This window comes from Hyla sarda, chromosome 4 (genome assembly GCF_029499605.1).
Source record: "Hyla sarda isolate aHylSar1 chromosome 4, aHylSar1.hap1, whole genome shotgun sequence".
Lineage (NCBI taxonomy): Eukaryota > Metazoa > Chordata > Amphibia > Anura > Hylidae > Hyla > Hyla sarda.
In genome coordinates this window covers 156939294-156952192 of record NC_079192.1, presented here as the reverse complement: position 1 = coordinate 156952192, position 12899 = coordinate 156939294, and the positions used below count along the sequence as shown (strand labels likewise).

Sequence of the window (12899 nt, the reverse complement as noted above, 5' to 3'; positions counted from 1 at the left end):
CCGCCCAATGCCCCAAGCCGGGTGCCCGGAGCAGAGCTAACGGAGAAGATTACTGAAGATCCCCGCCACGGAATGGGACAATGTGAGTATCGTTGTCATCAGTGTCATCTGTCGGTACCGACAGGTTAGTGCAGGTGACACTGGTGACAGATTTCCTTTGATACCTATTAACATGTGAAAGCTACTTATTTCATTTGGGAGACATTGGTGCAGTACATACTATATACCCTATGCTATCCGCTAAAGTGGTCCTCTTGTCATACCACATTTACAGTCAGAGCACCACACCATAGCATCAACTGCAAAACACATAGGAGGAGATTTATCAAACCTTGTGTAGAGGAAGAGTGGTGCATTTGCCCATAGCAACCAATCAGATGCCAGCTTTTTCCACTCTTCCTCTGTACTCTGTAAGTTTTGATAAATTTTCCCCCGTATTGAGAGTCCCCACACATCCTCACTTTCGAAAATGTATCTACTGCCTGCAGAATAATACAGACTGAAATCTTCTGTCTCTAATTCTTCCTTTACCAAGACTGGTTGCCATTTCACTAGGTTGAAAACTGTGCCACTAACATTATGGTCTACTCCAGTCCTGTAGTCATATAATCTAGGGGGTGATTTATCAAAACCAGTCCAGAGAAAAAGTTTCTGAGTTGCCCATAGCAACCAATCAGCTCTCTTCTTTCGTTTTTGAAAAGGCCTGTGAAAAATGAAAGAAGCGATCTGGTTGCTATGGGCAACTCAGCAACTTTTCTTTTGGAAAGGTTTTGGCAAATCTCCCCCTATAGTGTTTTTTGCCATGATTTCCCCCCAACTGTGACATTTTGCAGTGAGCTTGTACAGCTTGCGGCACAGACACAATATGACCGACCCTGTGAATACAGTATGATGTCAATGTAGATCAGAAATACAAGTAGTCGGCACTGCTGGGTGGTATACCAATAAGGCAGTAGATCGTGGGGTAATGGAAGCGCTTACGATATAAGCGAGTGGTGCTCTGGCTGACAATAATGCAGGTGTTGATATACCTAGATAAGAAAAAGAAACAGTAGGCAACTCACCACGTCTTCAATGATCTTCTTTTATTGTTGCATACTCACATATAAAGACAAAACTTTTCGGGGAGGGACACGGTGGATAGGTACAATAAGGCGGCAGCAGCCGGTGTTTCGCATTGACTCAGTGCTTCCTCTGGCCCCCTGGGCCAGAGGAAGCACTGAATCAGTGCGAAACACCGGCTGCTGTTGCCTTATTGTACCCACCCCCCCCACCGTGTTCCTCCCCTGGGCCAGAGGAAGCACTGAATCAGTGCGAAACACCGGCTGCTGTTGCCTTATTGTACCTAACCCACCCCCCGCCCCCCCACTGTGTCCCTCCCCTGGGCCAGAGGAAGCACTGAATCAGTGCAAAACACCGGCTGCTGTTGCCTTATTGTACCCCCCCCACCGTGTCCCTCCCCGACAGTACGATGTCAGTGGGCCAGTCTGGCACTGGTAGAGGCTGATCAAGGTGTTTTCTATAGGATGATAACATAGAAACAGACAGCAGGACTGATCATCGGCTGGTGTATCCCACATCAGTGGCAACACATCCTGCTGAAGTACAGCAACAGTTAAGTCTATGTGCTCAAAAAGTCTGTGAAAAATCTGTGCCCATTGAAAAATACTGGATTAGCCCCTACCAGTGGCCCACTTTCTCCTTTAAACAATTAGCTCGATATATATATTTAAATTTAGATGATTATAATATGCACACATTAATAAGGAATGGTATTAACTTTGTCTTAAGAAAGAAAAGATGTCCAGCACAGACTCTCAGATAAAACTTCAGCTTTAATGTAAACCTATACCTGTGAATTCTATTATGTCAATTGGTTTACAATAAAGCTGAAGTTTTATCTGAGAGTCTGCGCCTGACATCATCTCTTTCTTGAAATTATTTATGGGATCGAAGCCCACCCCAGTCCATGCCGCAGTGGGGCGTTTTAAGGGTGAGCTGATAAATTTTTTTGGTGTATGATAACTTTGTTTTATTCTCCTCCGTGGTGCTAGACAAACTGACTGCGCTAAGGTGGCGCAGAAAACAAACCTAGCCTTGACTGACTAGAAGTTCAGCCAATCTTTGCCAGGTAGGATTGTACATGAAAAAAAATGGCATGATAGTTTGATAGTGTCAAAAACAGCTCCACGTCTGTCTCCAGGCTGTGTGTGGTTTTACAACTTGGCTCCATTTACTTTAATGAAACTGAGCTGCAGAACTAGACCCAACCTGGAGACAGACTGGGAGCAGTTCTTGATAGAAAGTGGCTCTGTTTTTCTATTCCTGGATAACCCCTTTAAAGGGGTTAGGTTCAGCCTTACATCAGAGCTCTGTTTGGGGCCTCCTCCATGTTCAATTCACGAGGCGTAAATGAAGTTAAGCAGTCTAGTGCAAGACAGACACCAATGGATCTCGGGAAACCCCATTAACTTAAGCCTGGTTTCCATATAGTGTCCAGCATTTTCCAGAATCCTAACAGGACAAAAAAAAAACAGCTTGGACCTAAGTTTAAACCAAGCCTAAGATAGGGATGAATAGTATATACTTTGCAATAAATATTAGAAAATCCCCATAGTATAGCTTAACCCCTTCCCGCAGAATGTCATATATAAACGCCGGGTTGTGCAGTGCGTTCGCACATCCCGGCGTTTATAAATGACATTCAGTTAACCCGGCGATGCGCAGCATCGCACGGGTTAACTGGCAGAAGTCCCGCTGTTTCCAGCAGGGGACAACTTCTGCTTCACCCCCAGGACCATCCATTGATGGTCCTGGTCAGCGATCACTGTGATTGGTCCCTGTGGACCAATCACAGTGATCTGGGGTGAAAGTTCAGATCCCCCGCACTGCCCGCCCCTGGAAGTCGGGCAGAACGGGGGACGATGGCTGCGGGGGCTCGCGGGGACCTGCGGCATAGGGGGGGAGCACGTGGGGACCGGCGGACTTACCTGGAGCAGCGGCGGGACCGAGGAGCAGCGCGGGACCGGCCACGTGGACGAGCAGCAACGGGACCGGCAGGTAAGTATGTAGTCCTCAGAGGCAGCAGTGAAGATCTTCACTGCTGCTTCTAGAAGTCTGAAAACTACAACTCCCAGCATGCCTAGACAGCCTTTGGCTGTCTGGGCATGCTGGGAGTTGTAGTTTTGCAACATCTGGAGGGCCCCAGTTTGGAGACCATTGTATAATGGTCTCCAATCTGTGCTCTTCCAACTGTTGCAAAACTACAACTCCCAGCATGCACTGACTGTCCAGGCATGCTGGGAGTTTTAGTTCAGCAACATCTGGCCCTTCAGATGTTGAGAACTACAACTCCCAGCATGCCCTTCAGCTGTCTGGGCATGCTGGGAGTTGTAGTTTTGCAACAACTGGAGACACACTGGTTGGAAAACATTGTTTCTAACTCAGGGTTTCCTAACCTGTGTGCCTCCAGCTGTTGCAAAACTATAACTCCCAGCATGCACTAACAGACCATGCTGGGAGTTGTAGTTTTGCAACAACTGGAGACACACTGGTTTCTCGCATCTTGAGATGCAGCAAATTTTGCGCTGGGAAACTCGCTGTAATCCCCCGCCCATGTGACTGTACCCTAAAAACACTACACTACACTAACACAAAATAAAATAAAAAGTTAAAAACACTACATATACACATACCCCTACACAGCCCCCCTCCCCCAATAAGAACGTCCGGTACACCACTGTTTCCAAAGCAGAGCCTCCAGCTGTTGAAAAACAACAACTCCCAGTATTGCCGGACAGCCGTTGACTGTCCACGCATGCTGGGAGTTTTGCAACAGCTGGAGGCACCCTGTTTGGGAATCACTGGCGTAGAATACCCCTATGTCCACCCCTATGCAAATCCCTAATTTAGGCCTCAAATGTACATGGCGCTCTCACTTTGGAGCCCTGTGGTATTTCAGGGCAACAGTTTAGGGTCACATATGGGGTATCGCTGTACTCGGGAGAAATTGCGTTACAAGGTTTGGGGGGGCTTTTTCTTCTTTAACCCTTCATGAAAAGGAAATGTTGGGGTCTACACCAGAATGTTAGTGTAAAAAATTTAAATTTTTGACACTAACATGCTGATGTTGCCCTATACTTTACATTTTCACAAGAGGTAAAAGGGAAAAAAGCCCCCCAAAATTTGTAACGCAATTTCTCCCGACTACAGAGATACCCCATATGTGAGCGCAAAGTGCTCTGGGGGCGCACAACAAGGCCCAGAAGGGAGAGCACACCATGTACATTTGAGGTGATTTGCACAGGGGTGGCTGATTGTTACAGCGGTTTTGACAAACGCAAAAAAAAAAACCCACATGTGACCCCATTTCGGAAACGACACCCCTCACGGAATGTAATGAGGGGTGCAGTGAGAATTTACCCCCCACAGGTGTCTGACGGATCTTTGGAACAGTGGTCCGTGAAAATGAAAACTTGTACAGCCCACTGTTCCAAAGATCTGTCAGACACCAGTGGGGGGCAAATGCTCACTGTACCCCTTGTTACGTTCCTCAAGGGGTCTAGTTTCCAAAATGGTATGCCATGTGAGGGTTTTTTGCTGTTCTGGCACCATAGGGGCTTCCTAAATGCAACATGCCCCCCAAAAACCATTTCAGAAAAACGTACTCTCCAAAATCCCCTTATCGCTCTTTCCCTTCTGAGCCCTCTACTGCGCCCGACGAACACTTTACATAGACATATGAGGTATGTGCTTACTCGAGAGAAATCAGGCTACAAATATAATTATACATTTTCTCCTTTTACCCCTTGTAAAAATAAAAAAATTGGGTCTACAAGAACATGCGAGTGTAAAAAATGAAGATTGTGAATTTTCTCCTTCACTTTGCTTCTATTCCTGTGAAACACCTAAAGGGTTAAAATGATGACTGAATGTCATTTTGAATACTTTTGGGGGTGCAGTTTTTATAATGGGGTCTTTTGTGGGGTATTTCTAATATGAAGACCCTTCAAATTCACTTCAAACCTGAACTGGTCCCTGAAAAATAGTGAGTTTGAAAATTTTGTGAAAAATTGGAAAATTGCTGCTGAACTTTGAAGCCCTCTGATGTCTTCCAAAAGTAAAAACTCGTCACTTTTATGATGCAGACATAAAGTAGACATATTGTATATGTGAATAAAAAATGTTTTTATTTGTAATATACATTTTCCTTACAAGCAGAGAGCTTCAAAGTTAGAAAAATGCAAAATTTTCAAATTTTTCATCAAATTTTAGGATTTTTCACAAGGAAAGGATGCAGGTTACCACAAAAATTTACCACCATGTTAAAGTAGAATATGTCACGAAAAAACAATCTCGGAATCAGAATGATAACTAAAAGCATTCCAGAGTTATTAATGTTTAAAGTGACAGTGGTCAGATGTGCAAAAAACGCTCCGGTCCTTAAGGCCAAAATGGGCTTGGTCCTTACAGGGTTAATGCATATTTCACATTGGAATATGCATGAAAACCACAAGTAATAAGCAGCCCATTGTTTGTTGTGGGAATATGGCACATCATATTTATTCACATACCATTCTAAAGGACCATGGGGGTTATTTATCATTGTGTTCTATTGCTTTTTTCAGTCTACATTTGTGAATTTTTTAAATTTTTGCGCTAATTGCAGGTTTTTTTGTGGTTTTTTTTCCAAGTTCTAAAATCTGTCATTTTGACCTTTTGATGTTGCAAGACCATTTTTTTTAAAGTGACAGATGCAGTGATCACAAATTTATTATCTGCGTGTTTTAGATTTTTGCCCACATTTTGCCACAAATGGCACACCAAAAATGCAAGTCTAGACCACCTCCTGACCTGGTCTAAAAAAATTACTACTACTGTCTGTTTGCCAAAAATAAAAAATCATCAGGCAGAGTGAAAGAGGGAGAGAGAGAGAGACAGAGAGAGAAAATAAGGTAGAGAATAAGAATGTTTAAATACATAAAAAGTAAAAAAAAAAAAAAACGTGTAAAGTAGAAGGAAAGCAGTTGTCCATATGAAACAACCAGATATATTTTTTAAGAAACATACAAACATACAAAAAAGGAATGGTAAAGACGTAAGAAACAATTAGATTGTTAGCAATGGCCAGCATCTCACAATTTCATGTGCCCAAGTTTACAAAAAATATCCGACAAAGTGATTATAGCAAAATAAAATAAAAAGTGAAAGGTTAAAAAATAATAATAATCTGTAAACCTCCGTCTCTCGAACAATATTTTTTTTTTCCTGGCCTGCGGCAAGGTAAACCACTGCTCAAATGTGAGACTCTCTTTGCAGACCTTCTTGTAGACATTAATTTGCCTTAAAATTAAAACACACAAACAAGCTCCTCAGAAGCAGGGTAGACGTGATCTGAAAGCGGGGTAGAAAATCATCTGGGTGCAGATCTGCGTGAAATTTATCATGACCACTGCGACAATATGATAAATTTGGAGCAGCACCTCCAAAAAAAAAACACATCTAGACAAACAAAAAATATGATCTAGCCAAGATCATTACTGATAAATTACCCCCTCTGAGCATAAGGCCATAATACAACTCTGCAGGAGACATATATTTACTGTCAACAATTAGATCATATCCTCAGAGATGAGGGTTAAAGTTTACCGGTCAGATCCCACAACAAATAAAAATGTTACTCAGCTTCTTTTAAAAATGATTTGGATTCAAGATCATTGTTAGAAGGTAAATAATGTTACTGCAGGACAATAGCACCACCTACCTGCTTTTGTACACATGTGCACCCTTTTATTCCTTTTAGAACAATTGGGCAGATAGACTAAAACCTGCCATAGCAACTTGTGCATTGCAGCAATTAGGCTAGATGTAAATGGCATGACACACTGATCAGGCTAGATGTAAATGGCATGACACTGATCTGTGGCTGCACAGCCTAAGTCATTGTGTAAACAACCTGTGAGACATGACTGGTATCCAGTCATGAGGGGTGTGAATGCTGTGGCTACCCAACTCCTGTCTGTCAAGCCTGAGCATAGGGCTTCTTCCTGAATTCAAACGGTCAAAAATGGCATCTGGGCAGGAGGAGAGCTCAGCCAGTGTGGCTGGAAGCAGCTGTGCCCAGAGGTGTAGTGTTGGGGAGCAGGGGGGGATGGTTGACCTGAGCACAAAATTCTTAGGGGCGCAAGGTCTGACAATCACATAATTATACATTTTTGACCCCTACGAATGTAATGTGAGTGGGGAGGCAAACAAGTGCACTATCTAGTGTACATTCAGCAGCAGGGACTCCTGTCTATGGCTGGACTGCCTGCTCCTGTACTGTATTACAGCTTTGCAGGATTTCTGGTGTAGGCAGTACATGATGGCATCACAAAAATCAAATATATCTTGTTGGGGGTGACCTGTTTAATGGGGACATCTATCTAATGGGGGCTGTTTAATGGTGACAACCTGTCCAATAGGGGCATCTACCAAATAGGGGGGACCTTTCTAATCTGCACATTAGGCATCCAACTAATGGGTGGTAATTACCTACCTACTGCAGACATTAGAAAATACCTTACCTATTGGAGGGAAATGACCTACCTACTGGGGGCATCTACCTTTATGGGGGATTTCACCTATTTGGAATGCCTGTCTCCCTACTCACACCCACCCAGTCCACCTACCTTTGCCCTAAAGCAACTTACTGAATCAATCTTACGATGCAGGGCACCAAGGGAGGAATTATTTTTAGGGTAGGGAAAAGAAGAATGATGCTGGAAAAGTGCAGAGCCTTAGATGTTTTCCTCGCAGATTCTATGGAGGCAACTCATGTTGGAAAAAGTATTTATAATATAAATATGTGTGTGTGTGTATGTGTGTGTGTATATATATATATATGTATATAGAAATTTTTCATGCTTCCATATTCTGAGAGCCATAACTTTTAACTTTTTTAATTGCTCAATGAAGCATTGTCTTTGTTTAACAGTTACCTTTTTTTTTTTATACCTACGAATTTTTTAGTTATTTTCCACTTTTTATACAATTTTAAACAGGGTAACCAAAAGACTATGGGGGTTATTTACTAACATGTTCCTGATGTCTTTTTTTTTTTTTTTTCCAGGTTTAGCACCTAAAGCTGTGCCAGATTTGGCAGCCAAAAAAATCCAATAAACCCAACTTTTCAATTTTCTTAGAAAACCCAAAAAAGGGGCATGTCGTTTGGGATTAGAAGACATGTCCTCTACAAAAGGGGTGTGTCCCTTACAAAGGGGGCGTATACCTGACATCCGCCCCAACATTATTACTAAGGTTTCCACATAAAATGTGGTGGATTTAAGCTCTGAAAAAACCATCAGCTCAGAACAGTTGTAAAATAAGCAAAACGTAGGAAAACATAAGTAAATACCATGGAAAAATATCTGTCGGAAAAAAAAACCACAAAATAAAAACTACACTTCACTGTCATTTTCAACATAGTAAAGCATTTTAATTGGGAAAATGTCTTTTTGCTTGACTTTTTTCATTTGACTTGAGGATTTTGAGTCCTGTATGGGGGCAAAGATTGATGTGAATTGTTGGAATATCTCTGTACAACGCTTCAGAAAATGCTACATGCAGACAAAAATATTGGTCTGCAAAGTGATAGGGAATTCACTGGCACTTTATTCATAAAAATGATAATATAATTGTGTAGGCAATCACCAGCAAATGCACAAATGTGACATTGAAGAAGCTGCTAATTTTTATAGTGTTGCATTGAATATTTATCAATAATCCATGCTGCCATTGTTCGTTGTGTTGTACGCATGATATGCATCTGTCCTCCCATTTAACCTTGCACCGTATATCGACTACTACATATATTATTGCAAAATCCAAATCTAAAATGCTTTTAAGTGTTAATAATAAATATTGTGCTATTATGGGTATTTACTTGGTTTTCTTTTCTATACTTTAACACTATATTATCTGAGACTAGTCTACTCGTCTTACTTACCTTTACAATCTGGTATTAATCCTGACAGCAAATGAGGTGAAATCTCCTCCAAAATTGAGCAAAATGCACAAAATGCACTGGGACCTTTGACTGCAAGTTTATCAAGGAAAACTTCAGCTCTCTTCTTACTGTTATCATGAGAAAGAACGTCTCTATACTCGTCCAAAGAAAACACTTTTTCATACACAAGATAGGATAGAACCTTATTCACATCCAACTCCCCAAGTATCTTCTCTCTGTGATTGTTCAGGATGACTGAAGGCCATTTCTTCCCATCTTCATTCTCTCTTCTTACTGGACATGCAATGTTGTGAAACCAAGACTTTGCAGACCTGCCCAGCATCTTGAGTTTGTACTGGAGGATGTGGAATTCCAATGCCGCATGTTCCAAACAGGGATCCTCATGATGTAATATGCACATAATGCAAGAAGAAGGAACGAAACTGCATTCTGCTCCTGTAATTCATATAATTCTTCCTCCACAATGAGGGCCTTCTCCACACCAGGATGCACACTGCTTTACTGTGCGCAGTTACTTAAGAGGATTACTTGGCACTAATAAGTCCCTTACAAATGCTGTTGTCTTCTGAACCATAAGGAAAAAAGGCTTTCATATGCTTGGTAAACAATTCGTGCATGGATTAAATAAAAAAAAATGAGGCTTCACGAGCATAAGCCAATACAATAATTCTTGAAATGATGGAGCTATAACATCACATCTTCAGAAATACAGTAGAGTACAGTGACCCCCTGACCTACGATGGCCCCGACATACGATCATTTCAACATACGATGGCCTCTCAGAGGCCATCAACCTACGATGCTTTTGTATGTCGGGGCCATCGCATAAAAGGCTATCCGGCAGCGCAGACTGCTTCAGCTGCCACCGGATAGCCATTTACGGTGCCCCGTGTGGTCCGCTGACGATCACTTACCTGTCCTCGGGGCTCCGGCGCGTCCTCTTCGGCATCCCCTGCATCGTCGGCGCTCTCCATCGTCATCATCACGTCGCTGCGCACGCCGTCCCGTCATCCAATAGGAGCGGTGTGCGTAGCGACGTGATGGCGGCGACGGAGAGCGAGGATGCCGGGGAAGCAGAGGCCTTGCCAGAGCGTCAGGGACACCCCGGGGACGCGGCGACAGCGATGGAGGGTGACATCCAGGGCAGCGGTGACGAGCAGTGGCGGTCCGGAGCGACGGGGACACGTGAGTATAACCTCCAATACCAGTGGTCTTCAACCTGCGGACGTCCAGATGTTGCAAAACTACAACTCCCAGCATGCCCGGACAGCCGTTGGCTGTCCGGGCATGCTGGGTGTTGTAGTTTTGCAACATCTGGAGGTCCGCAGGTTGTAGACCACTGTCCTATACTTTACATTGCACAGATCCCTCAACATACGATGGTTTCAACAAACGATGGTCCATTTGGAACGGATTACCACCGTATGTTGAGGGACCACTGTATCTATTCCAAAAACTTGCATGTAGTCTTAAGGTACATATATACTTATTAACACAAAAAATGCACCAGGAAGGATTTGTACTGAATGAAACTTTATGGCCGACATTAATCATTGTCTTTAGACAGTTTTTTTGTGTCTACAAAAGGCGCAAAAAAGGCGCAAGGAGGGTTTATTTGCGCCTTTCGGTTTATACAATTCTGCAGATTTTGTGTTGCAATCCACTTATTTTGGCAATACACACGATATGGAAGAGTTTTATGAACTGCGCCTTTTTGTGAAAAGGCTCAAAAAAGGCGCAAACCCACTGAAAGTCTCTAAAACGACACCAGCCCAGACTTAGCTTAGCTGTTAGGTGTATGTGAAGAGAGAAATTTCAGAAAATGTGACCTGCACAAAATGTATCAAATGCTCTGTGGCCATTTAATAAATGTGGTGCTCCTACACATTACCAGCACACAAAAAAAAGGTGCAGAAAAATGCTTCACTTACACCTACAATGAGAAATGCCAGCCTATATGTATAAATGTAATGATGATATATGTAAGGGATATTATAGGAAACAATACGTTTATTGGGGAAAACAATACAAATAAAAGGGGGGACTTGAATCTTGTTGGGCTGTCTCTAAGGGTACTTTCACACCACGTTTTGTACTTATGGTTCCCGAATACGGCTGGGAGGAGGGGGGGCAGGGCTTAATTGCGGCGCCCGCACTCAGCCGTATTCGGGAACCGTATTTAATGCATGTCTATGAGCCGACCGGAGTGAACCGCAGCCTCCGGTCGGCTGCGTTTTCGGCCGTATGCGGTTTCCCGACCGCATGCAAAAACGTGGTCAACCGCGTTTTTGCCTACGGTCGGGAAACCGCATACGGACGAAAACGCAGCCGACCGGAGGCTGCGGTTCACTCCGGTCGGCTCATAGACATGCATTAAATACGGTTCCCGAATACGGCTGAGTGCGGGTGCCGTGATTAAGCCCCGCCCCCCTCCTCCCAGCCGAATTCGGGAACCGTAAGTACAAAACGTGGTGTGAAAGCACCCTAACCTGGATATAAGATACAGTTTGGGCATGTGGGCATATTCCATACGGCATCCTGCATCACATTTGCCCATAGATGTTGCCGTGACACCATATTTTCTTCTCCTAAGCTCCTGGAAATAGTCTGAACAGACATGGGTGTGTGATAATAATATGTAATGGTCCCATGTCATGCTAGTCTCCTGCATCCTCCCAACAATGTGCTCCCCTGCCAATTCCCTGCTCCTGTCTGACCTTCCAGTTCATGCAGCTTGAGACAGGGATACTCCCTGCATTGGGAGTCCCGGCAGCATTCAATGGCATAGTCCAACTGTGTGTACATCTTAGTCTTAAATGTAAGACTATTTTTTGAAGCATGAAATTACTGTATAACTAAATATAACAGTCATACAGTTACCAAATAACACCCTTCTACAAGGAGCAAATAACACCATACATACTACCATCATACTGTAACTGACCAAGTCCTGTATACTGAGACCAATAATAATACCAGTAAACAATGAGGAATATTATCACCATACATATAACCATCATACTGTTATTGACCAAATCCTTTATACTGAGACCAATATTACCAATAATACCAGTAAATAAGGAGGAATATTATCACCTTTTTCTAACCATCATACTGTTACTGACCAAATCCTTTATACTGAGACCAATATTACCAATTATACCAGTATACAAGGAGGAACATTATCACCATACATATTACCAGCATACTGTTACTGACCAAATCCTGTATACTGAGACCAATATTACCAATAATACCAGTATACGTCCAAATGCAGTGGTATCCGCTCACCTCCGGAGCCGAATCTCCGACACACCTGTGCTGTCACGGACCCGCCGGTCCCGCCCCGGCTTCAACAGCGTATAGAAGGAAGGATTGTCCGGCACCAGGTATGCTCTAAAAGATTGCTTTTATTCATGCCATAGCAAGGAAACAGACATCACAGGACTGTGGTAATTACCACAGTCCTGTGATGTCTGTTTCCTTGCTATGGCATGAATAAAAGCAATCTTTTAGAGCATACATGGTGCCGGACAATCCTTCCTTCAATAATACCAGTATACAACGAGGAATATTATCACCATACATATTACCATCATACTGTAACTGACCAAGTCCTGTATACTGAGACTAATACTACCAATAATACCAGTATACAAGGAGGAATATTATCACCATACATACTGTATTGGAAGTATGGTGGCTCAGTGGTTAGCAGTGTTGCCTTGCAACGCTGAGATTCAAATCCTACCAAGGATAACATCTGCAAAGAGTTGTAAGTTCTCTTTGTGTTTGCATGGGTTTTCTCCCACACTTCCAAAAAATAGTGATAGGTTTAGATTGTGAGCCCCAATGGGGACAGGGACCAATATGAGTCTACAGTGCTGCGGAA

The 12899-nt window shown here is 43.1% G+C and overlaps 1 protein-coding gene across 10 annotated transcripts in view; it reads right to left on the bottom strand.

Moving 5' to 3' along the window:
- TJP1 (tight junction protein 1) overlaps window positions 1–12899 on the bottom strand; it is a 637810-nt gene that overhangs the window by 606297 nt on the left and 18614 nt on the right. For 8 of the 10 annotated variants that reach the window (XM_056572485.1, XM_056572486.1, XM_056572488.1 and 5 more), the window contains exon 1: window positions 8987–9422. The exons of 1 other annotated variant lie outside the window; for it this stretch is intronic. In XM_056572485.1, coding sequence (XP_056428460.1) covers window positions 8987–9407 — 421 coding nt within the window. In that variant the 5' untranslated portion in view covers window positions 9408–9422. Of the gene's footprint in view, window positions 1–461; window positions 593–8986; window positions 9423–12899 lie in introns of those variants that run through there. One more of the 10 variants, XM_056572490.1, reaches the window with a different exon arrangement.